This window comes from Phodopus roborovskii, unplaced genomic scaffold (genome assembly GCF_943737965.1).
Source record: "Phodopus roborovskii unplaced genomic scaffold, PHOROB, whole genome shotgun sequence".
Lineage (NCBI taxonomy): Eukaryota > Metazoa > Chordata > Mammalia > Rodentia > Cricetidae > Phodopus > Phodopus roborovskii.
Window position 1 is genome coordinate 49,576,772 of NW_026126511.1, and position 26,580 is coordinate 49,603,351.

Genomic DNA, 26,580 nt, shown 5'->3' on the forward strand with positions numbered 1-26,580 from the left:
GAGAAATGCAAATTAAATAAACATCGAGATTCCATCTAATTGCAGTCAGAATGGCAATCATTGGGAGGCAGCTCAATCAGTAAAGTGCTTGCCATGAAAGCATGAGGACCTGAGTTTGTTTCTATAGAACATACATACATACATACATACATACATACATACATGTGTGTGTGTGTGTGTGTGTGTGTGTATGTGTAGAGAAGCTTAGCCAGTAAGGGTGTTTGCCACAAAGCTTGACCATCTGAGTTTGATCTCCAGAACTCATCTAAATAAGAGTATCAATTCCTACAAGCTGTCCTCTGATGTCTACATGCATGATCCATGTACACACACACACACACACACACACACACCCTGGGTACAGCAGCGCTTACCTATAATCTGATGGGGAGGGTGTGGAAGCAGGAGGATCTTGGGGCTTGTTGGCTAGACAATCTAGCTGAGTCAATGATCTCCAAGGTGAGCCAGATACCTTGACTCAAATAATAATAATAATAATAATAATAATAATAATAATAATATGGAGATTGATTGAGGAAGCCACCCAATGTTGACCCATGACCTCCACAAGTAAATGCACAAACATGCACCTTCATAAACTCTCTCTCTCTCTCACACACACACACAAACACACACCAAATGCTTTTGAGGATGGAGAAGAAGAGATCTCATATTGGTGGTAGGTATGTAAATTAGTCCAAACACAATGGAAGACAGTATGGTGGTCTCCTTAAAAAACTAACACTAAGATTATCAATAGGTTCAATGGGTAAGGATCATTGCTGACAAATCCTGATGACTTGAGTTCAATCCCCAGAACCCTTAATGTAGAAGGAGGAAACCAATTCCTGTAAATTGCATAGATTGTCTTCTAACCTCCATGCAAGTGTCATGGCCCACAGACATCGATCTAAAATAAAATCAATGACCCAGCTGTACCAACCCTGGCTATATACCCGAAGGAACTTCAATCAGCACAACACAGACGTTATCAGAGGCACTTATACATCAGTGTTTATTGAAGCACTGTTCACAATAGCTAAGTTGTGGATCAGTTATATCTGTGTGTCAACAGATGAATGGGTGAAGAAAAATGTGACACATAATGCAAGTTTATTCAGATGTACAGGAGAAATTCGTGTTTACAGGAGAGTGGATGGGCTTTTGATTGCGTTAAGAAAAATAAATCAGACTCAGAAAGACAAATAATGCATGCTTTCTTGTTTGTTGTTCCTAGGTTAATATTTTGCTGATTACACACCCCCACCATTTTAATCTCAACAGTAGGGATAGCAATAGCACCTGCAATGCCTTGAAGAAATCCTTTGAAATGTTTTATTTTATTTAAAAATATTTATTTTATGTGTATAAGTGTTTTACCTGAATGTACATAGTATAATTTGGGCTTGCCTGATGCCTTTAGAGACCAGAAGGCACTGAATCCCCTGGAACTGGAGTTAAGGATGGTTGTGGGTGCTTGGAATTGAACCTGGGTCCTCTGGAAGAGCAGTGACTACTCTTTATCTCTGAGGCATCTCTCCAGTGCCCCTTAACATTTTATTTTTATGGTGTGTGTGTGTGTGTGTGTGTGTGTGTGTGTGTGTGTGTGTGTTGTGTTGTGGTCTATATGTGTGTGTGTGACTGTGTTGGCCTGTGGAGTTTGGAAGTCAACATCAGGTGCATTTCTTGATTTCCCTCCACTTTATTTATGAGAGTGTCTCTCAATGGTTGGTACAGAGTTTTCTGTTTCTGCTACAATGGTTAGCCTGTATACCTCAGAATCCTTTTTTCTCAACCCCATGTCCACAGCACTGGGATTTTTGGAGCCAGGCCTCTGCTTTTGTGTGTGTTCTGGGTATTTGAACTCTGGTCTTCATACTTGCTCTTTACCCTTTGTGGTGGTTTGAATAAGAATGACCCCCATGGGTTTCTATGCTTGAATGCTTAGTAGTAGCACTATTTGAAAGGATTAGAAGGTGTGGCCTTGTTGGAGGAAGTGTGTCACCGGGTATGGGATTTGGGGTTTCAAATGCTCAAGCCAGGCTCCTTCTCCAGCACTATGTCTGGCTGTGTGTCATTATGCCTCCCACCTTGTTGATCATGAACTAAACCCACTGAAACTGCAAGCAAGTCTCAACTAAATGCTTTCCTTTATAAGAGTTCCTGTGATCATGGTGTCTCCTCACAGCAACAGAAAACTAAGATATCTATTGACCTATTTTAATAGTCCTTGAATACATTCTTTTTCCCACAAATAAATTTTGTACACATTATAAATTCCACTATCTTCTTGACTTATCAGAATCCTTCAAGACCCTTGTTTCTTGGCTGTTTGGGGAGTAATATTTGACTATATCATTGGACTATTTAGCATATCCCACTGCTTTTGAATTCTACTGCCACCTACTGCTTATGTAGGGAAGTGCTCTTCACTGTTTACTCATGCTTTATTCCTAACTACTGAATTTTGGTTTTCTCAGGGCTTGAGAACTTTCTGCTCTTTGAGCTTCAAATCACAGTTGGTGTAACTTTCTAATACTTTCTGATATTTCATTATAACAATTCAGAAGATACTGGTTGTTCTATAGGGGACAGTTCATGACTTTACAGAACATGAAAGATTTTTTTTTTTAAACTTGATATAACACTTTCATAATTCATTTTCAAGAAAACCAGAATGGTCACAGAATGCTTTAAGAATTTCTAGCGTTTAACAATACACTAAATTGGACACTAAGTTTTTTCCTTGCACATCTTCCATTCAGAGAACCTTACCCTTCTAGGCTCTACTTTCATGTTTTCTCTTGCAAAACTTTCCATTATTTTCTAGAAGTAAATTCACCATCTCACAATTAGTAGTTATTATAATGAGTGACATAGGAAGGAAAATGAAAAAATAAAATCCAGTTCGAAAAATGGCTTTACGATACTTTCCTTAGCCTCCATTGCTGGCTCTTTTACTTTTGCAGACGAACTGGAATCTCCGGGATGGTTGACGAGGGGAAAGTTTTAGGGAAGAGCAAAAGCAGGAACACGCACTGTGCAATCTGGTCAGGTTCACTTTGTACACTCTGAAGTCAGCTAACTTGCTGTTCTTAGATACTGCATGGTGAGAATTTCTAAGGCTAATAAGGCAAAAGCAAGTCAGGACTCAAACGTAATTCTTATTCTGAAAGAAGAAAGACAGGAAGCAAGAAAGGGGGTTAATTACATGAGCAAATTTCTGTCATTGCATTGTTTGTGAGCAGTTCAGCTAGACTGCACTTAGCTGGGACGCTGCGAGGTGGTGACCAATACACCAAAGTCTTGCATTTCACAGAGAGGTCCACGCTTTGCACAGATGAAGTGATCAGTCTCTGAAGTCACTAGCATTTTGTCACAGGGCGAGGGTTAATTAGTTCCTTTCTGCATTCTCCTTTCAGGTACTTATACGCTTTTCTTATTTAACGTCATTGTGCTCTTAAAGTCTGTGGCTTAGATCCGTGTCCTTTCCAGACACCCCGAGGCTTCTTCTAGGTCACAATCATCTCTCGATCCTACACTTGACATCTCTTCGTAGACCAATCCATGAGAATACCCACCAGTTATAGAAAACGCCCAGAAGAGCCCTTGAGGGACACCACGCAAAACGAAGAGCGGCAGGTCAGCTACGTCTTCTCGTCTCGCCTTCTCTGACAAGGAATCTTTTGAGGATAAGGACTGTGGTGGGCAGAAGGTGAAAGTTTTTTCCCATGTAGGAACATAAAGTCATTGTCTCCGGCTGTGTTCCACCGGATCTAACAAAGGACCAACTTCCGGTCCGTTTCCCGTGTCTTCCGAGTCTTGAGTCTTCTACTTCTTCCCTGAGTTACAGCCGGGTGCGGGAGCCGGTAACTACTTCCGCCAGAAGTCCCTAGCGGCTCGGGTTCGGATGCCGCCCGACGTCGGGTCCTCCTCCTCCGCAGCCCTCCCATCAGAGGCCGGTGGCCGCGGCTATTACAGGGCCTGCCGCGAGGTCTTCTCTGCGGCCGAGTCCCGGCCAGTAGTGCGGGAGAGACGCCCGGGAGCGGCCAGGGCGGTGGGCACCCCCGCAGGCCTTGCCGCGCCCGCCCAACCGGGGCGGGGCCCGAGCTCTCGGCCCGCCCATTAGGGGCGCCTAATTCGGGGCCGCTAACAGCCTCTCACCTGCGGGAGTCATCGTCCCACAGGCTGCGGTCGCCTGGGGAACATGGAGTTCGCGGAGCTGATTAAGACCCCACGGGTGGACAACGTGGTGTTGCACCGGCCTTTCTACCCCGCCGTGGAAGGGACCTTGTGTCTGACGGGCCACCACCTGATCTTGTCCTCCCGGCAGGACAACACGGAGGAGCTCTGGCTCCTCCATTCAAATATCGACGCCATTGACAAACGGTGAGCGCCCACCACACCCAGGTCCCTGAGGAGCCGGAACGGACGCTTCCAGTGGTTTTCTGGCATCCTCGCCCAGCCAGCGAAATGAACTTTCTGTGGCCTAGACCTGAAAGTCATCTGCACTGGCTACCTGGCTTTTGCTAAACTCGAGCTAAGGTCTCAGGGGTATCATCGCAGGGGTCATTTTGAACACCATTTGGGCGTATTTTCAGTTAATTTTTTTTTCCTTTCATCACATTCCTTGAATGTTCCTTGCCATTTCTCGAATCATTATTGGTTGTCGATCGCACTTCACGAAGTTGCGATTGCATACAATTTAACTCAACACTCCCCCCTACCCCCAAAATAGATAAACTCACCCTTTGCAAATCTAGGCCTGGCTTGAGCTCCTGACTCTCCAGCCTTAGCCTCTCAAGTAAATGCTGAAATCTCTCTCTCTCTCTCTCTCTCTCTCTCTCTCTCTCTCTCTCTCTCTCTCTCTCTCTCTCTCTCTGTGTGTGTGTGTGTGTGTGCCACCACACCTTGCAGTAGTTGAGTACATTGTATTTCCCATTTTATTCTCTCAAATAATTTTTAAAGTTCGATAAAGTGGTGCCCACCTGGCCAAGGCAGGTGGATGACAAATGTGACACACACCTCACTCATGTACAGAAGACCCTCTCAACAAAGACAACAACATGTTTAGTTTATCATATCCCTTCTTATTTATTTTCTAGGCTGTTGTTTACTTGCTGCTAGGGTTACTCATCAGTCCTCAACATTATTCAGTATTTCTGAAAGTGTGTAATTCATCTTTATTTTCCCACCCCATACTTTATTTTTACTTATATGAATGTGTATCTATGTGTGGGCATGTACACATGAGTGCAGGGACTTCAAGAGGCTAGAAGAAGGTGTTGAGTCTCATGGAACTGGAGTTACGGGTAGTTGTGAGCCACCCCATGTGAGCTCTGCAGGCAGAGCTTGGATATGGAAGGACAGAAAGTGCTCTTCATTGCTGAGCTATCTCTCCAGCCTCCCATTCTATGCTCTTCATCTGTGCAAGGTGTCTCAGAGTCAAACATTCATTTATACTTTCATATGCACTTATATTTTCTGTCTTCTCAGTCTCCCTGTAAACCCTGTGTACTCTAGGCAGCAGAAAGCAAATTGATTACCCAGTTCACTATGAAGTATGTGAGTGACAGCATACTTTCGATTGCTTTACTGCATATTCAGATTTAAGATTTCAACAGAGATTGTGCCGTAATGCAATCTTATGGTAGCATTACTAGCATTTTGGGTGAAGCCATGTGTGGTAGGTTATCTTTCTCTACCAGCAGTGGGCTACTGGACTCCTCAGTTTATCTTTAGTGCATAAATGTATTCAATGATCTCTCATGCTGCATAATGAAGGCTAAATTCTGACACTCCTTGTTCTGGTTCTAACCTAGTATCCTCACTGGTTTTCTTACCATACACATGATTTGTAATTTCTTACAGATTTGTGGGTTCTCTGGGTACCATCATCATAAAATGTAAAGATTTCCGAATTATTCAGTTGGATATTCCTGGGATGGAGGAATGTTTAAATATAGCCAGTTCTATTGAGGTAAGTATTTTGCAGGCAAAAATCTGATGGGAAAAAGGCTGTATTCTGATTTCATGTAGCCCATTAATCAGGTATTTGATCATGACCCCATGACTGCTTATATAGGAAAAGTTCTATCTGCTCTGTTGTCATATGAGAATAATGGGACCTCTTATATTTACTGCAGTTTTAGTATTCCTTTACATGGAATTCTTAATTCCATCAATTGCTTAGAAGTTTGTGGAATTTCATAATAGAATTCTCATGAGTTCATATTGGCCAAATAATAGATGTTGTTTCATTTGAGTATGCATGAATCTTGTTTAGAAAAAAACCTCAAGGATCATGTTTACTGTGCAAATGTTGATACTTTCTGTGATGAAGACAGTTTGTGAACTGTTGTTCTATTTCAGTGGATTTCTTGAAGGAATAACCTGTATGAAGTTTTAAGCCAGTGAAACAGATACAGTTAGTTGGATTGTGGCCACAGTACAGTTAGCAGGTGTGATCTTCCTGAGTGTAGTATATCTTTAGAATAGATAGAACCCTTGAACTCTGAGCAGCACTCTTAATACTGTTACTGTTGAAATCATATGGTTCTTTGTTAGCTTATGGTGTGTTCTGTGGGTGAAGTACTTAACTTCTCACAATTAGTCTCTTATTATAAAATGAGATCATTACCTGTTTTTTAGGGCTGTTGTAAAATCACATTTGTGGGTATATAGAATTCTTAGTACAATACTTGGAAGATGGTAGCTGCCATTGGAAGAAGGCCCTTCTGTGAGAACAGTTTCATGCTGAGACTTTGTGGTAGAAATAGTCACATCACATAAAGTTCACTGTCTTAACCATTTCTCAGCTTACCATTCAGCTGTGTGTCAGGAGTATATTCACATATTTTGTGTAACAGACTAAAGCAAGTGACTGTCACCAATAGTTGTCTTCTGTGACTTATATCTGAAGGTAAGTATTTGTTTTTATCAGTTCACTTAAGCTGTGTTTGTTTATGCTTATGTAGAAATTTTGAACATTGGTTCTGGCCACACTTGAGAAACTTTGCTTGGATAGTTGGTTTCAATTGAAGGCTTCACATTCCTTTTTCACTTCTGACAATTTTGGTCTACACCCCAATTTTAAATTGCCTTATTTTAAATCACTACCATTAAATTATATCAGCTGACTCTGTGTATAATTTCTAGCTGATTATAGAGTTAAGCTGATTTTTTTCTTCTGTATAACTGACTTATTTGAGCTTTATGTTTTTTGTTCTGTTTTGTTTTTGTTTTTTAAGTGGGGCTAATTATTATAAAAGAGGGGGGAAAGCCTTAAATCTATGATTACAATTTTTTTTTTTTTTTTTTTTTTTTTTGGACAGGGTTTCTCTGTGTAACAGCCCTATCTGGCCTGGAACCTGCTCTGTAGATCAAACTCACAGAGATCCACCTGCCTCTGCATCCTTAGTGCTGGGATTAAAAGCCTTTACTAACACTACCTGGCTTTGTTTGGTTTTTTAACAAGAAGGAGTTTTGGTGATGTGTTGCTAAGGAAATGACACACAAACCTTTCTGCTTTTGCTAAATTCTACTTGAGGGAATGAGAGAGTGAATTAGTCTGTCACACATAGTTGTCACTTGGAAGTATGATCATGACTTGGCTGTACTTCCCAGTGTGAATAAGAAAACAAACTAAGATAATGTTTTACTATTTAGACAAAGGAATGTCTTATGCTTACTTTGGTTGGGTGTACCCAGTGTAGCAAAAGATAGGACAATGCCTAGCCAATTGGCAGATCCCTTTAGGAAGGAGGAAGTGGGCATGAATGCAGCTTATACATATGTATGTCTTGTAAGAATTCAGTTTTATTATGTGTTGCAATGTTGTTGGCCTATTAGATACTTTATCTCGATGAAGATTCCTAATAAGCCTGCAAAGTTTCCTCCATTGAACAAGGCATAGTGGGGGGCTATGTAACTTAACCTTTGTGTAGCTGGGATTTGGAGTTTGGGGCTTTTCCAATATTTGACAGCTGGCCAGAGCTGAGCATTCCTTTTTATAGTGACAAGCAGGCATAGATTGTGAATGACTTAAATTGTTTAGTTAGTTACTGAGTTTTTAGCTGAGTCTCCATTAACTAACCAAAGCCTCCTTGTTCCCCAGTGTCCAGAAATTCTTGGACATTTTTATTGAGCTTTGGACATTATTAAATTGTGTCAGGAAGCATTATTTCACTTGGCACAGGTTGTTCTGTTGCTTGTTTCATTCAGGTAGCACCTGTTGAATGGTTGTGTGTAAGGTGTCTTAGATGCTGAAGTGTGGATGCTAACTACAACCAGACTGTAGCTACATGTAAAGAAACAGTATTGAAGACCTGTACAGGGTTCCATCATTACCAGATCCTATGTACTAACTGCTGCTTTGTTGAATGCTTTCAGTTGTAGACTCTTTCTTTCTGTCCTCTAGGCATTGTCTACTTTGGATTCAGTCACCCTGATGTATCCTTTCTTCTACCGACCCATGTTTGAGGTGATCGAAGATGGCTGGCATTCCTTCCTTCCTGAGCAAGAGTTTGAGCTCTATTCCTCTGCTGTAAGTTAACATTTGACATTGTGGGTGCTAAGAATTTACCCAACACCATATTTTACTTGAAACTGTTCCTTTCCCATTGGAGACTAATGAGGTGGAGTGGGTTATTCATGCCTAAATTTAGAACATGCACTAGCTGTTGGTTCTGCCTTTTTCATCCTAGGCTGGTCATTTTACCCATGTGTTGGTGTAATTGCTTCAGTGCAATGCTTTTCCTTCCAATAAATTAACATAGTCCAGGTATTTTTTAAAATTTTGAAAATAACATTTATAAATACTGTTTTAAAAAATAAAAAAATAAACATTGTTTTGCTTAAAGCTAGTCCTGGCAATATAGGAGCCAGAGGAGTCAAGGACATCATGGGAAGGCTCATACACCACTAACCTGAACTCATAGGGACTGAACTCACAGAGACTGAACTAACAACCAGGAAGCTTGCATGAGACTGACCTAGACACTCTGCATATATGTTACAGTTGTGTAGTTTGGTCTTCTTATGGGACTCCTAACAGCAGGAATGGAGGATGTCTCTGACTCTTTTACTGGCCTTTGGGACCCTACTTTTCATACTGGGTTGCCTTGCCCAGTCTTAATATATGGGAGGTGCTTAGTCTTACTGCAACTTGATATGTTTTATTGATACTTGTAGGAGACCTGCCCTTTCTGGATGGAGATGGAAGAGGGAGGATTAGAGGGTGAGAAGATGGGAATGGGAGAGAGGGATTAGGAGGGAAGATATAGGGGGAGGCTGCAGCTAGGATGTCAGATAAATAGATGAATTTATAAAAAAAAAAAGCTAGTCCTGGCATACTGTGACTTGATTGGTAGGTGTCTCCTGAGTAGCACCTTAATGTGTACTAGATTTTGAGCCACTCTTTAAAAGTGTGTTGAGCCCACAGTGTGCCTAGCTCATGTGCTGCTGGGTTAACACATGGCTTGGACTCTAAGGCTAGCTTGCTAGAACTGGGTTTTGTCTTTTGGCTGTTTGACTGCTTCTATCATGCTTCTGTAATTGGCCACTTGGAATCAAGAAGTAGAGATTAAGGTGCCGTGGAATTTGAAGAGTGAAAGTGTCCATGGTGGCATAGGGGAATAGAAAGGGAGTTTTATGGTCTTGTATATAAATATCATCAAATATGGTGAAAATGTAGTTTGGCCCAGAGCTTGTCTGAGAGATCTGTATGACAGATGAAAACTTGGCAGGACTCATACTGCATGTTATGAAAAGCTTGTGGTGGCGGGGAGCCAAGGGCTCCTGGATGAAGTATCTAAAAGAAGGGAGCCAGAGTTTGAATCTACTGAGAAGGGGAAAGAACAGTCTATAAGAAGCATCCTTCAAGTGTGAGGAAGCAGCAGTCTGGAGTCTGTGTTCATGGCTTAGTGTTCCTCCTGGACTAGGAAGTAAGCAGCTAGAGTGTGTGCTTTGTAAGGTTAGGAAGCATGGGGGTTTATTCCCATTCAGTATTCCTGGTACATGACCAGCAAGTGGTAAGGATTTGTTAGGTGAATAAAAGAATGTAAGAATATGTGTATTTATAGAACAGGACTGAAGTGTTAATCTAATTTATCTTAATCAATAAAACAATTGGGAGTTAAATATCAGGATTAGAAACTGGAAGATCGGAGAACAAGAAACAGCCCCATTCTACTTCAGAGAAGATGATGGGCATCAAAGAAACAGGGAGTTTACTTTCTTTGTGGCAAAAGTTAGCCACTGGGAAAGAAACTGCCCTTTCCTTGACTGCTGACAGTTTGCTGTTCAAATTGGACAAGCAGGACACAAAAGAAAGTGACTGCCGAACTTTGTCAAGATAAGATAGGACAGCCCTTCAGAATATCCTGCTTCACAGAAAAGTCTGTCAGATATTCTAGGCCTGAAGGCTGAAGATGGGTGCCCCAATGTTACAGTGGAACCTTGGGTGACTGTCCAGGCAACCATCTATTTCTGTTATTTCTCACATTTTTTGGAAGTCTCTTGCTTGTACTTTCTGTTTACTTAGGTAATATTTGTTTCTCTGGTCTCTGATGGAGTTGAAGACTAGATAGTTATAGCTTTCCCTGTTATCAAATTCAGAAAAGAAACTCACAAAAGAGGTATAAAGTATGTAAGGTTGAGAGACATAAAAGATAGTTTTGGATTGGTAATGTATATTAGAATAGAAAGTGAATTAGGTACAACTTTGGACTCAACAAAATAGATAATGGAGTATTTTCTATAAACTTGTCAAATGCAAATGACTAGACATTGTGAATGTGATATTGCCTTACATATTTATATATAGTTATTTCTATGTTAAAACCTTCATTTTTTATTTAGATAAAAAAGGGGGGAAATGTTGTGTATTTTGTTTGTTTTCTAACAAAGCTTCCTTGGAGTCAGATGACTGAGCTAGCCACTAGCTAACCATAGAGGTCTGGAGACTGTACAGAGAGACAGGAAGTGATAAGGTAGGGCAGATCTGGGCCCATTTGGTTGGAGGAATCACAAGGTAGGAGGTCACTGGTAGCTGCTTCCGGTTCTCTGATCTTCCAGGTTCTTATTGCAATGTGGGTGCCAGACGAAGCATGAATCTAATTAATCTTAATCAATAAAAAGTCAGGAGTCAAATATCAGGATAAGAACCTGTTGACTTGCAGGCAGGCTGGAAGCAAAGTGAACATGGAGCTGAGTCACCATGAAACACAGATGTTGGAGTTTACAAAGTAGCCAACGTCTACATGCCTGCTAAAAACAAGTTACTGCACCAAGCATGTCTGCATTTACAGGGTCTATGACGCAACCAAAACTGAGTCAGAAATGTCACCCATTCTGCCAGAGGAAAGAGTCAGTAGGCAGTCACCTAAGATGTTCCAGATGTTTGAATCATCACACAAGTATTTTAAGGCAGTGGTTAAAACTGCTTAAGGAAGTAAGAGAAAGTGACCACAAAGTAGAAACAACAATACAATAATCAAGTGGGGGCTAGAGAGATGGCTCAGTGATTGAGTGCTTGCTGTTTTTCCATAGGACCTGAGTTGGGTTCTAGCATCTTCACAGGGCAGCTCGCAACCATCAGTAACTAAAGCTCTAGGAAATCCATGGTCTCTTTCAGCCTCCACAGGCACCTGCACACATGCTGCACACAAGTACATGTACACACACAAACACCAAGTAAAATAAGTAGAGACTCTGGTAAAAAGTTTGAAAATATAAGTAATTAAAATTGGTATGAATTTGAGCCTATAAATATAGAAGTTTCCATTAAGTTTCGCATCTTTTTTTCTTTTTTTAAAGATTTATTTATTATATACAGTTTTCTGCCTGTGTGTATGCATGCATGCCAGAAGAGGGCACCATATCTCATTATAGATGGCTGTGAGCCACCATGTGGTTGCTGGGAATTGAACTCAGGACCTCTGGAGGAGCAACCAGTGCTCTTAACCTCTGAGCTATCTTTCCAGCCTAAGTTTCACATCTTAACTTAATTTTCTATTAATGTAAGCCAGTTTTGATATGTTGAACCAGCTTGAATTTATAGGCACATATTAAAATTTGCACATGTCATTTTGGTTTTTTTTTTTTTAGCTGCAAAATATAGGTTTTTGTTTTACATGGAGTTTTTAGTTCTGTTTGATAGTTTCCTGTCATGTGTTTCCAGGACTTGGAAATGATCTAATGATATGTAAAGGCTCACCAGGAGTTTGTCCTTGTTGTCTTAAGAAAGATGAACCTATGCCATCACATTCTTCCTTTTCTAAATAGCAGAAGGAATGAAGAATTGATTATGGCTAATATCTCTACTCTGGCAGAGCATTCTGGAATGTTACAGTCTGTTGTAGCTGTGTTAAGATGAGCAGTACCGAGAAAGAGGTGCATGGGCTGATCTTGGCCACCATAACTATGAACATACTTGGCATATGTAACTAAGGGGCAAGAACTGCCTTGTGAAGTGGAGAGCATGAGGTGTGCTGTCTGAATCAAGCTTAAACTAATAGAATAACTTCAAATACAATACAAGGAAGACATGTCTAGTGATAGTGATCACTAGCCATGCCAGAAGCTGGTGGAATTGGCCTGAAGACTGGAGTGTGGGCTAGATGTCCAAATTTCCCATTGAATGGCTTTCCTGGCAATTGTCTCCAAAGCCTTTAAACCTTAGATACTTTATGACACTGAGATGCTTGGTTAGCTCTGAAATGCTATGTGTTTTTCAGACCAGTGAATGGAGACTGAGCTATGTCAATAAGGAATTTGCTGTCTGTCCTTCCTACCCACCAACTATCATTGTGCCCAAGTCCATCGATGATGAAGCTCTGCGGAAGGTGGCAGCCTTTCGACATGGGGGGCGCTTCCCAGTACTGAGCTATTACCACAAAAAGAATGGCATGGTGAGTATGAGGGGCACGCTCTGCTGACAAATGTGGCCTGGGGTGGATGGGTTCCTTTGCTTGGGAGTATTTCCTGTCCTGTGTGCCTTTTAGCTGAAGTCATTTGCCAGATCATTCCCACTAGTATATCCCCTTGTTAAGTGCAGGGATCAGGAGTGGGATGCTTTGTAGAGGAGGATGTACTGCTCAGCTTCAGAAAGGTAGGATTTGTCTTCAGAGCACAGTGTGCTTGCTGCAATGTTCTTAAGACAGAAGAGTGACATTTCTCTCCCTAGAACCCTGATTAGATGTTTACTGTAATTATTCTTAACAAATTTCCATGTGAAAGGTAAATCGAGCAGACACTGCTTCATAAGAGAAAGACGAATGACACATGTCATTTACTCATGCATTAGGAAACTGGGAAATTGGGAATTCTGAGGCCAGTAATGTTGTGGGTCCCTGAGCTCTGACTGGGACAGCCAGGGAATGGAGAAAGAATGAATGCACATATAGAACATTAGGGCTTGGGTAGGCTGTGCATAGAGTGGTGCCAACTATGCTACAATTGGAACCTCAGCCTGTTTAGTATGTACAGCATCAGGGAGGGGTTTAGCTAGTCTAGGTAAGAGGTCTCTGTAAGCCATCATTCTTAGGCTGTAAGCATACAGGAGGAAGAAGCTGCATTTGCTGGTTTTGCATAGACTATCAACATTTACAATTGGACTAGAGGACGGTTGTGCCATCTCTCTGACCTGACCTGGAGGCAAGGCTTTGTCAGTTTCTGATGGCATTGGTCTTTGACCTGCTCACATTAACAAGACACTTCACTCAGGCTTCCTCAGTTCCTCACAGGAATGCAACTGTCTAGAGCTTGCTGGGTGTGAGCTTTTCAAATGGCTTTCTGCTCACTTCCACCCTTTCAGTTTTTTGAGACAGAGACTCACTGTGTAGTTCTAGCTGTTCTGGAACTCTCTGTAGACCAGGCTGACCTCAAACACACAGAGATCCACCTCCCAAGTGCTGGGACTAAAGGCATGTACCACCATGTCTGACACTTTCTCCTTTCTTGTTTTTCAGTAAACTTTGCTGTTATGAGTAGGTTTTTCTGCCGCTCTGGTCCCACAGCCTTGCCAGCCCCAAATAACACACAGAGATGTTGTATGAGATATAATTCTGTTGGCCTGTTACTAGTTTCTTATCGGCTAGCTCTATCTTAATATTAACCCATTTCTATTAATCTAAGTACTTCCACGTGGTCTTATCTTACCGGAGAGAGGGGCTGGCATTCTTTTCTCTCTGTCCTCCATCTTGGATCTCCTCCCTACTCTTCCTTTCTCCTCCTTGTCTCCTAGTCCTGCCTATCTTGCTTTCCTATTGGCCAACAGTGCTTTATTTATTAACCAATAAGAGAAACATAGTTACAGAATGATATCTCCCAACATCTCCTCTTTTCTGTCTAAAATAAAAAAAAAAGGTTTTAACCTTAGCACAGCAAAATATATCATACGACAGTTATCAAATAAGAATCACAGTTAACAATATTTAGTTCATTAACATTTAGTAAGATTTAAAGAAAATATTCCATCATCTATCTTTCTGAGTCTGAAGTCTTATGTGTAACTTATCTTTAATCTTAACTAAGGAAACTATAGCCATAACTATCTGTCTTCAACTCCTTCAAAGACCACAGAAGGATAATATATAAACTCTAGAAATAACAGAGACATCTCGCTACCTGGTCAGGTACCTGAAGTTCTTCTGTAATGTTTCATCTTCAGCCCATAGGCCATAGTGTGTCTGGCAGACTCCTCAGCAAAGCAGGAAACTTTAAATTGTCCACCTGTATTGGCAGTTTGTCAGTCACTTTTCTCTGTGTCACAGACTGTCTGGTAGACTCTTCCATGAAGCAGGAACCCTGTAGCAATATCCATCATGTATCAGCATCACTTTCCTGGGGTCCTGCATGTCCAATTTATACAGCATAAAGTCAAACAGTCTAGACAAGAGTACTATCTTGCCCAAATGGCTAGTTTTGCCGTATTGGAAGTAAACTCCATAACATGTTTCTTCAATGTCCATCTTCCTTTCTGAAGGTGGTGTTGCCAGGAGCATTTCTGTCTCACTGTTAGGAAAATCCCTAAACCATTTTAAATGTCATATTCTGTAGGTCTTTGAAAGGTTTGAAGAATGCCTATCCATCTCAAATACAAGATACAAATGTATCTTGAAAACCAAACTAACTTAAGTTTTGACTATTATATTATATTTTGACTATATATATTTGACTATAATCTGTACTATATTATACATTACATTTCTAAATGTGCTATATAAACAATGACTAAACAAGAGGAGAAATATACATATCACAAAATTGACCTTAAATTGTATCAATAAATGAAAATCCATTCCAAAACAAAGTATTCATATCTATACCATAATTCCTTTTTTACCTTTAAAAAGATTGGTTGTGGTCATATAACCAACCCCATATAAATGAAAACAAACATTTATATATTTGGGAATTTGGGTGTCGTTCTTTCCAAACTGCTTCCTGCTGGTAGGGGCACTGTCATGGGGATCCTAAGAAGAAATCCTGGCTGTGATCTGCAAGTCTGCCTTGTCCCAGCTGTTTTGACTGTTGGATCACCTGGGACACTGTTTCAGGGGGTCTGGCATGATCAAACCATGTTAGTGTGGAAGGAATCCATAGCTTTTCATTTTCTGTGGAAACAAAAATAGAAATTCTTTTCCCCAGTAATCTGTCCTTAGACTTAAATTTTGAAGTCAAAGCATTTTTAAAATATATAAATTGGATTAATCCAGCAGCATTTGTTTTAACAGTTGTTGTTATTGCCTCAGCAGTCAAATGATACAAAGACAACTGTACAGTATCCAGATTCTCTCCATCTTTACTTGGCTTTTTTATTACTCTATTTCTTCTATTTCTGTTTTTTCATTTTTTGAGACAGGGTTTCTCTTTGTAACTTTTATCTGTCCTGGAATTAACTCTGTATACCAGGTTTACTTTGCAATCATAGAGATCTGCTTGCCTCTGTCTCTCAACTGGAATTAAAGGCGTGTGCCACCACACCCAGCTACTCTCTGTCTTTTTAAAACCATTTTATTCTTTTTCTCTCCCAAGCCTATGTATATTTTAAAACACACTGTAAACCTTTAGTGGTTTTCCTTAATGTGAATCTGTCTTTACTGTAAAGCTTTATTTTTTTGTGGCCATGAGCCTTTTATCTGGTAAACAACAACATTGCTAAAATGAAAGCCACAGTTGTTTTAGCCACGGTCTATCCAAGATGGCGGGAGGTACCTTTACCGCCAGAACTGAGAGCTGTGCTCATTGCCTTGGTCTACGCTGCCATCCAGCAGCATGCTGCCAGATTGGAGATGTGGTCACTGCCATTGCCAGCTCTCGTACACACCATTCAGTTGTTAGCAGAGCTCTTTAAAAGCCTTGTGGTTTTTTGCTGCTTATGCTGTGTCAGGAAATCTCCCTTAAAGGAGTGGCACAAATCTCTGCTTGTCTCTAGCAAAACAGAGTCCAACCGAAGAAAATGCTGCTACTAAGAAGCCTTGATTATCTCTGTTCTTTGGTTTCTAAAACCCTTTTTTAAGCTTTTGTTAAGTTTTAAGTGGGAGTTCTTATTAGCCACATTGCAGATGCCCACTTTCTAAAAACATAACCACAGACTGGCCAAGATTATGTTGAGCTATTTCAGAGTAGTAAGAGCATGTAATGATAGTGTCCTGAGACAGCACCAGACGAGTTTTTCCTCTGCCGTGCCAGCCCCAAATAACACACAGAGACGCTGGATGAGATATAATTCTGTTGGCCTGTTACTAGTTTCTTATCAGCTAGCTTTGTCTTAATATTAACCCATTCTATTAATTTAATATTTCCACGTGGTCTTTTCTGACCAGAGAGAGGGGCTGGTGTTCTCTCTATCCTCCATCTTGGATATCCTCCCTACTATTCCTTTCTTCTCCTAGTCTCCTAGTCCCGCCTATCTTGCTTTCCTATTGGCCAACAGTGCTTTATTCATTAACCAGTAAGAGAAACATATTTACAGAATGACATCCCCCCATCATTTTGCTTCTCATCCTGCAGTCCATATTAAACTAGATAATTACAGCTATCTTCCAACATCCTTTTCCATGGAATTATGAAAGAGGGCATCAATGTGCCAGAGTTTTAAAATTTTGCTCTTTTGTTAGCAGGCCATCTATCTGTCTGTTATTGCTCTTCACTTTTTATTTTACAGTGTTTTAACAATTGATACTCAATGTAGTGTTGAGTCACCTGATGGCATCATTGTAAAATAGTTGTTGTTTATTCTAAGCCAAACAATAGTGTCTGCCCAGCATGACAGGATTCATGAGCAGACCCTGCAGTCCTAAACAAAAGACTCAAGTAAAACAAGTAATGCATGTAATTCATCAATGAGAGCCTCAGGTACATAGGTGCAATGAAGCAGGGAAAGTTCTTCTGTGGTTCCAGATGTTACAGCTTTAGCTTTAGGGCTTATAGATGAGAGACTGGCCAAGCCTAATGGTGCATTCTGCAAGGCTCTGCTAGTAGTGGCTGGGGCATTGGCTCAGATACAGAACTGGGCAGTTATGAGTGACAGTTTAATACAGAGGAAGGCTGCGCTCTGACTCACAGATTCCATGTTTCAGCCCTCCCCTTGCTGGCTCCACTGATTTGGTTTTCGGTAAGTTAGAACACCATGGTGGTAGGAGTGTGGGGAGAAAGAGGCTATTGACTTTGGCAGAGTGAAACAGGAAGAAGGGGTGGGGGGCAAGGGATATCCCCTAAACACATCCCAAGTGACCTGTATACTCCAGGCAGGCCTCGCCTCTGAAAGTTTTTCCCACTTTCTAAAAACATAACCACGACTGGCCAAGGTTATGTTGAGCTATTTCAGAGTAGTAAGAGCATGTAATGATAGGTGTCCTGAGACAGCACCAGACCATTGCCCTGGAAGAGATTAGTTTAATGGGCACCACTTTCTTGAGAAGAGCTTAAAAAACAAACCTTTGGAAATATGTAGATGGTCTTTGGAGACAGCAGCCTCAGAATACTGAAAAGAATGATGGGGGAGGATAAATCATAGACAGGTAGCTTTCAGAACATTGAAAATAATTCCCCAAACAAAGGTGTATATAAACTTTTTATTTTGTGTTTTCCCTGTAATTCTTGCCAGAGCCTGCCAGCCCCATGTATGTGAAGTTGAAGTTTACTCTTTTCTCCAAGATTCAGTAATAGTAGTCTATCAGATAAACTTCTAGAGATATGAAGGGGGAAAGAACACATGGATTTTATCCTGTGTCTAAGGGTGAGGACGTGAGAATAAGGACTAACTGGAAGGCAGAATTGTCAGAAAAAGGCATGGGCTTTTGGGCTGCAGGTAGAGAAGGCAAGGGCAGTTGGTTGGGGTAAAGAGGAACATATATGCAGTCAACCAGACTGTTGTTACACAAGTGAAGCCTCCCTACTAACAGCCTTGTGTGGTCCTCTGCCCAGGGTCAGACCTCAGTGTTTCCAGGTTGAACAGGCAGAGTGAACATCAGGCAGAAAGTCTCAGCCTGTTTCCTATGTTGCTTCTTTTTGTAAAGGGGAGGCTTTTCTGAGCCATTCTTGGGTCTGCAGAGGTCTGCAGTTTACTTGAGGTGTGGGATATTTTATTGACTCTTAGGCTAGTATCATCTTCATTATGGGGCCAGATCTCTACTGCACGTCAGTTCATGGACTAAATGAAGTATAGTGCTTGATCATTTAGAGGTGATAATTGAGTTTACTGTGTTTGAGATAGCAGGGAAATATGCATTGTATTAAAGTGCAAGGCTTATCTCTGTTTTACAGGTGTTAATACATGCAGCCTTTTTGTGTATGGCATGCATGTCAGAGTCCATGGCAGAGTGCCACAGATTGTTTCAAAAGAACCCTGTTCCAGCTCCTTCTCAGAAACTTCAAGTAACTGCTATTGAATTGTTGCCATGTGTGCTTTCCAGGTGATTATGCGAAGTGGTCAGCCTCTGACTGGCACAAATGGACGAAGGTGCAAGGAAGATGAGAAGCTGATAAATGCCACCCTTAGGGCAGGAAAGCGTGGCTACCTCATTGACACCAGATCACTAAATGTGGCCCAACAAGCTAGAGCCAAAGGAGGTGGCTTTGAACAGGAAGCTCACTATCCCCAGTGGAGACGGATTCACAAGTCCATTGAGAGGTAAAGAGGCCAGCTGATTGCAGAGGGTGATCCTGTAGCTGTTCAAAACAGAGATCACAGCTGCTCCCCATAATTGAGGATCTGGAATAGGCTAGACAACCTACAGTGGGCTTCCTTGCCCTATCTGCTTTACTAAGGTTTAGTGGATGAAAATGTATATGTTTGTCAATGGAAAATAGCTCTCACCTCAAAGGGAGTAAGAGTGAGCTTATTCTAGAGCCTGGCCCAGAAACACAGATTTGGGTTGCCCCAGACAACATGTTCCAATGTGGACATGGCCTCATGAAGTTTTCATAGTTATAGGGTGAATGACATAAAATAAGGCATTTTCCAGGTACACTAGTGGGAACATCAGGTAGGTGGGGTACAGCAAACTGGGGGCTCTCTGCTGACAGGTCTCAGGTGCTGTCTGACAACATCCTTAGCTCTGAGCTATTGGACAGTACTGATTTACCAAGTGACTGTGTTCCAGAGTTTTTACCAGTGGTTGAAAGGTTAGGTCAGACAGAGCTGGACAGTGGTACTAAAAGAGCAAGAAGTAGTCAAACATAATTTGACTCTGAATCTGTAATATTCCAACTCCACAATCTCAAAGTTCAAATCTGTCAGCCTTGTGGTCTTCAACATAGGTGTGGCTGTTTTCTGCAAATTAGCTCACACTATTGTATATGGTGTGCTAGCTTGATTCAGCAGTAGATTGAGAAATGATGAAGCAACATATCCATCATCTCACGTACTTGTCTGTGGCAAGAATGTTTGTGCCTTCTCTGTCAGCAGTTTTCAGTTGTCCTGTAGCTGCAGCAACTGTGTCTGTAGAAGCAACCTCCCAGGTTAATGGCTTGCAGGCCTGAAAGAACAAACCAGGCCAAATATTGCTGAAGAAAACTGGTTTTTAAACAAGAAGAGAAAGAAAGGAAGTTCCTAATTCATTGTATAATGGCAGTGAAAGTATTGGAACTTGTGAAAAGTCATGAGAGACAAACACCAGAGATCCATAGATTTTAGTTGTCCGTTTAATAGGTGCTTTCTTGGGAGAAGGGTGGCTGGGCTGCCTGCATTCTTGGCAGGGGAATTTTAGCACTGTCTTTCCTTCTATTTCTGGCAGCAGAGTGCCATTGAATTTTGTTATACAGAATGTGCAGATTGATTTGGATAGGAGGGTACTTTAACCATTTTCCCAGCCCATGAACATGAGATATATTTCCATTGATTTGTGTCCACATTAATTCCTTGAGCATTTTATAGCCTTCAGTGTATAGATCTTTTATGGTCTTGATTAAATTCACTTAAGTATTTTATTCTTTTTGTTGTTCCTGTGGATGAGATCTTCCTTCCTTCCTTCCTTCCTTCCTTCCTTTCTTCCTTCCTTCCTTCCTCCATCCTTCCTTCTTCCTTCGATGGGGTTTACTGTGTTGCCCTGGCTGTCCTGGAACTCACTCTGTAGATCAGGCTAACCTCAAACTCACAGAGATCTGCTTGCCTCTGCCTCCTGAATGCTATAATTAAAGGCCTGCACTCAGGCGGGGTTGGGGTGGGGGGCTGGAGAGATGGCTCAGTGGTTAAGAACACTGGTTACTCTTTCAGAGGTCCTGAGCTCAATTTCTAGGAATCACAAGGTGGTTCACACCATCTATAATGGGATCTAATGCCCTCTTCTGGTAGGTGTACATGCAGATAGAACACCATATACATAAAATAAATAAGACTTTAAAGGCATGTTCCATCACTACCCACCGATATTTTCTTTTTCTTTTCAACATAGTTCACTGCTAGGGTGTAGAAAAGTGCCTGGCTGGGGCTGTGAAATGACTCAGTCAGGTAAAGTGCTTACAGCATGAAGGCCTGAGTTAAGCTCTCCAGCACCCATGTAAAAGGCCGGATGTGGTGGCGTGTACCTATAATTTCAGTGGGGAGCTGGAGACAAGGACAGGACAACAGAGGGTTCCAGAATCTCATTGGCCAACCAGTATAGCTCAATCAACAAAACTCCAAGTTCAGTATCTCAAAAAATATGATGGAGCACAATAAAGGAAGAAACCCGATATCAAGTTCTGGCCTCTGTTGATCTACTTGTATACATGTGCCTCTGCATAAACACACACACACACACACACACACCTCCTGACTTATAAATGTTGCTTTTGTAACTAATCTGAATTTTTTGTTTGTTTTGTTTTGTTTTTGTTTTTTGTTTAATGGATTTTTTTTTTCTGGAATCTTTAGAATTTTTTTCTATTACAAAGAGACAATTTAGCCTCTCCTTTTCTGACTCATTGGTTTATTTCTTTCTGTTTTTCATTGTTCTGACTAGTACCATGATGAAAACAGGCATTCTTGTCATGTTACTGATCTTCAAGGAGATACCTTTGACTTCCCCATTGAGGATGATGTTGGCCATGGGTTTGTCACATGGCCCTGACTGTGTTCAGGTCCATTCTTTCCATAGGTAATTGGTGGAATCAATCAGGAAAGGATGCTAGCTTTTGTTTAATGCTTTCTCTGTGTCTGTTCTGTGCTTTTGTGCATGTATTGATTAGTTTGAGTTATGCCCTTGTGTGTAAGGGTTGTGGCCCTGAGTGATGTTCCTTTAAATCTGCTGTTGAGTTCAGTTTGCCAGTGATCGTCATGGGTGATCTTTTCTTACCTGTTCTTGTCTGTCTTTGATATTAGGGTTGGGCTAGTAGGTAAATTCACAGTCTTCTCTTCAGGTTGACAGGACTTGTATTTAGTTCTTTTAAGTGTTTGGTGCTTGTGGCACCCTTCAGGCCCTGGGCTTTTCTTTGATGGCAGATTTTTTGCTTCTTGTTTCTGGTTCGTCTTTTGTTAACTCATTGTATTGTTTACATTTTCCATGTCTTCATGACTCAGTCTTATCAGGTGCTGTTTTCCCAGTATTGTGCTCACTTTTTAGGGTATCCAGTTTGTTGATGTATAATTACCCATAAAAGTCTACAATTCTTTCTTGTTTCTTTTTCCTTTTGAGACAGGATCTCACTGTGTAGTCCCTGGCTGGCTTGGAACTAGCTATGTAGATCAAACTAGCCTCAAACTCACAGAGCCCCACCTGCCACTCACAGAGCCTCTGAAGTGCCTGGATTAAAGGCCATTGCACCATGCATTTTCCTATGATCCTTCCTGCTCCTGTGATATCAGTTGCAGTGTCTCCTCTTGCATTTCTCAATACATTTGCTTGGGTTCTCTCTTTTTTATTTAGTTGAGCTAAAGAGTTTTCAATTTCACCAACGCACATGTGTGTGTGTGTTGTGTGTGCATGTGGCAACTGGACACAAAACTTAGGTATATTAAGCAAATGAGCTCCACCCCAGCCTTTATTGAATTTTGTAAGGTAAGCAAAACTTCTCATGCTGGATAAGCACAGATGAGCCCCACTAGATAGCAATCTTCTTTCATTCAGCCCTGAGCTTTTACAGTGACAACTGCTGCCAGACTGGCAGCACAGATTTGCTACATATAATTACATCTTCCTACATTAGAAGGGTTAGAGATTCAGTCTCCTCTGTAGCCACCTGTTTCCTCCTTGTGTTCCCTCCACCTGCTTGCTTCTCCTCAAGGGAGGCCCTTACAAGTTCTTCAGGGAGTGGCAGGTGGGAGTGGAGGCTTGGAGCTAAGATGACTAGGATTTGGGTCTGGTCTTGGATGTCACTACTGAGACTGGGTTGTGTAATCTGGATCATTCAGCAGCTTTAGGATTGAGGTGTGTTCTGCATCTTGGAATCAGGCATAACAGAGCTCAGTGTCCTGACCTCTGCCCTCTCAGCTAACCTCGCTGTGTGGACTGAGTCTCCTCTGTTCAGCAGGAGTGGTTTTCCAGGAGACCCTAAAGCATCTTCACAGTGGTGCTAAAAGTCTTTTGTAGTCCTTTCAGACTCAAGTTGGTACACAGACAGTAGTGTGTTCTGAACTGCCTTACAGCTGACTGCACTGGAAACAGGTTTGGGTTTGTTTTCTTTGTCATTATGTTTTATCTATCCCTTTTTTATTTCTAACTTTCTTGTTTTAAAAGATATCATGTTCTTCAGGAGAGCTTAATCAAACTTGTGGAAGCATGTAATGAACAAACTCACAACATGGACCGATGGCTTGGCAAGCTGGAGGCCTCCAACTGGCTGACACACATCAAGGAGATTCTGACCACTGCCTGCCTAGCAGCCCAGTGCATTGACAGGTAGTGTGTGTTTTACCTCCCTGGATGGGACTCACACTGATGGCCAGACATGGTTCGTATCCAGAAGTGTGTGTAGAGGCATTAAAGTCCATTCCCACTCCATAGCTTCCAGATGTTTTTATCAGTACTGTGCAGAGGTAGGGGGTGAAGGGGTCTGCTTACAGTTACTGGTGAGGGTGTGGGTCTGATGTGGAATGAGTGAATGTGATTAGTGTCCATGTACAAACCTCTGATGACACAGGTAAGTACCACAGGGCTACTTTTTCTGTGGAATCCTTAAGTTATGAATTCTCAATGAAAAAGGATGAAGTGTTCTTTAGTGAGTCAGTGGAATGATACTGTCACACAGTGTGGTTGTCTTTTCTCCTGTGCTGGATTTCTATCCTAAGGTGCTTAGTCTGGGTACTTACTCTAGTCTCAGCTGGGAATCCTGCTGGTAGTTATGCAGTTTGCCAAGTATTCAGTCAGTTAAAGACTCCTAACCCTTGAGGCTTGATGCAGAAAAATGAACAGAGGCAGAATTATATAAATTGTTGCAGAAGCATAGAGCCTTTTTTGTGTGTGTTTTTTAGAGAATCAGATAGGTAAATGAGTATTCTTTGAGGGGGGAGGGATGAGACAGGGTTTCTCTGTGTAGCTCTGACTTTCCTGGAACTCATTTTATAAACCAGGCTGACCTCGAACTTAGACATTCACCTGCCTCTGCCTCCCAAGTGCTGGGATTAAAGGCGTGTGCCGCCACCACCAGACACACAGAGCCTTTAAAGCAGGGGATTCCATAGAAACCATAGGTAGGTATCAGCATTGTCACCACCTGCCTGGGTGGCACTTGGACATGTTAGCTTGTTTCTTGCTTCCAAATGAGGAGAATACTTTCTTCATTCTTTCAAAGCTAATTGGAAGCTGGAGTGAGTTCCCTAAGATCTTGTGCTAAGTTAGTAAAGAGGCAGAGACCTGGGATGGAGATTAAAGCTGCTGCTGTCCTTTGTTTGGGCTTAGGTTAGGGAAATTAAACCAAAGTTCTGTGACAAGAAGCCAACAGTTACAAGACTGAGCGGCTGACATGAACATGTCTGTGTCTTTTAGCCCAAGTCTGCCTAATTACTACTTATGTCATGAGTACAGAGGCTTTTTAGTTTTTCAATATCTTATGTATCCAAGGCTAGCCTAGAACTCCCTTTGTAGCTGAAGATGACCTTAGATTTCTGGTCCTCGGTGCTTCTACCTACCAAGTCCTGGGACTGCAGGAGTACACCACCACAGCCAGTATATGCAGCACTGAGGATAGAACCAGCGCTTCTGAGCTGCTAGGCAAGCTGAGCCCCAGCCTGGCTCCACCTCCACGTCTGCCTTCCCAGCAGCAGTGATGGAAGGGTGGGAGGAGGGCAGCCCCAGGAGCAGCCACCTCATTGCTCCAGAGGGCTGGGTTTTTACTATGTTTGGTCCCTTTTCTGATAGGTTGGGATTTACACCTCAATAAAAAATTGGCTTTATAATTAATTGCTCAAATGTAGAAATAAACCTTAAATTAAGTTCAGAATAAATAGCACTAACAGTTCAGTGATACTTCAATATGTATGAAAGCCAAAAGTATTTGCTCATACTCTTTAGCATATTTATTAGATATTATTCTAAGAACGGGGTCATATAACCTACCATTGGTGGAGTCTGTTGTTTGCACAATAAGTGCTCCAAAATAATCCCACAAACAAGTATATCCACCATAGTATTACAAAATATATAGGACTTAATAGGTTATAATTTAATCACTTAAGAGAATATTACAGAACCATTACTAAAAAGGTCTAAACGTGGCATAGTTAATGTTTACAATGAAAATGAAATAGTGGGAAATTGCCTTTCATTATTACTAGATAATATGTATGTAGATCCAAAACCTGGAATGTCCCTTATCCAAAATTTCTTTATGTGGTTTTAATAAAAAGGCTAGAAGAGGGCAGAGTGTGTGGTTTAATGTTTATTTAGGTATCTCTTTAGGATAATGGAATCTCAAGAACATGGCAACTCTTATGGGTAGGGGTGTCATTGCCAGACCTTATGACCTGACAGTTGTATGGTTTGTTTTTAGTTTTTGTTTTTCCCTCGCATCTTTGTGCCTTGGAGTATAGTTTAGAACTTTTTGTTTGTTTTTTGCATCCATTACAGTTGGTAAAGACTGATAGGGGAAAGAAAGCTGAGTTCAAGGTTGGAAAAGTCATTTTAATGCACGTTTATGGGTTTGATGGGAAAGGTTTTGCTCAGCCACAAAAGCAGGAAAAGCAAGTACCAACTGTGACAGGACTGTTGTCCAGGGTTGGAAAGTCATCTGGAAGGCACTGCTAGGCGTGTTGGTTTAGGAGGTCTCTTGCTGTGTGAAGTTTGGGATTCACTATGGTCTCCTTCATCTGCCCAGTGTCTCAATTAGACTCCATGCTCTACTGACAAGGCAGGGCAAGAGACTGGAACACTCTGTTTATGGAATATTGGTTGCTAAGGAGTTTCCCATCTGCTCTGGGTTTTCCTCTCAGGGAGGGAGCATCGGTATTGATTCATGGGACAGAAGGGACTGATTCCACGCTGCAGGTGACTTCTCTGGCCCAGATCATCCTGGAACCGAGAAGCAGGACCATCCGTGGCTTTGAGGCCCTGATAGAAAGAGAGTGGCTGCAGGTGAGAAAGCTGCTGGATAAGAATGGGGCTGCCTGACATTGCAGTCTCAGTTTGTGGTGCTAGTAATTTAAGTGAAATTATGATTATTTAAACATTTGAAGTTGTATGTTTAATTTTCGGTGGGTCAGTTAATCCACCTTCACACAAATGAGTGTTAGAATCATTATCTTGCAGTTTCTCAGTCTCTCATATTGTTGGTTGAACTTGGCCTGTGTGCATGTAAGCAGGTGATCCACCACTGAGCTGCAGCCCCGTCCAATGCCTCTCTTGGCTTCTGTGGTTCACTTAGCACTTCATTCACCTTCATAGTTCTGTGCAGGTTGAGCATCCCTAATGTGAAAATCCCAAATGCTCCAGAATGCTGACTCCTGACCTCCTGTGACTGCTGCAGTGGAAATGCAGGTGTAGAATGAGTGCACAAATCACCCTCAGGCTGTGTGGATAAGGTGTGTACTGTGAGGCCGAGGTTCCGTCCCCCAAATATCTCATGCACATATGCACATTTTCCAAAATATGAAAAACCCTGGAGCCCAGTGCACTTCTGGCCCCTAGTGTTTTAGACAAGGGATCCTCAGCATGTGCTTTG

General features: G+C 41.6%; 1 protein-coding gene across 1 annotated transcript in view; it reads left to right on the top strand.

The window, feature by feature from the left end:
• Window positions 1–3,850: 3,850 nt before the first annotated feature.
• The window catches only part of Mtmr9 (myotubularin related protein 9), a 31,146-nt gene continuing 8,416 nt past the window's right edge, over window positions 3,851–26,580 (top strand). Inside the window, exons 1-7 of the mRNA XM_051195513.1 lie at window positions 3,851–4,389; window positions 5,872–5,980; window positions 8,420–8,545; window positions 12,738–12,911; window positions 18,921–19,138; window positions 23,163–23,324; window positions 25,853–25,994. Coding sequence (XP_051051470.1) covers window positions 4,208–4,389; window positions 5,872–5,980; window positions 8,420–8,545; window positions 12,738–12,911; window positions 18,921–19,138; window positions 23,163–23,324; window positions 25,853–25,994 — 1,113 coding nt within the window. The 5' untranslated portion in view covers window positions 3,851–4,207. The remainder of the gene's footprint in view (window positions 4,390–5,871; window positions 5,981–8,419; window positions 8,546–12,737; window positions 12,912–18,920; window positions 19,139–23,162; window positions 23,325–25,852; window positions 25,995–26,580) is intronic.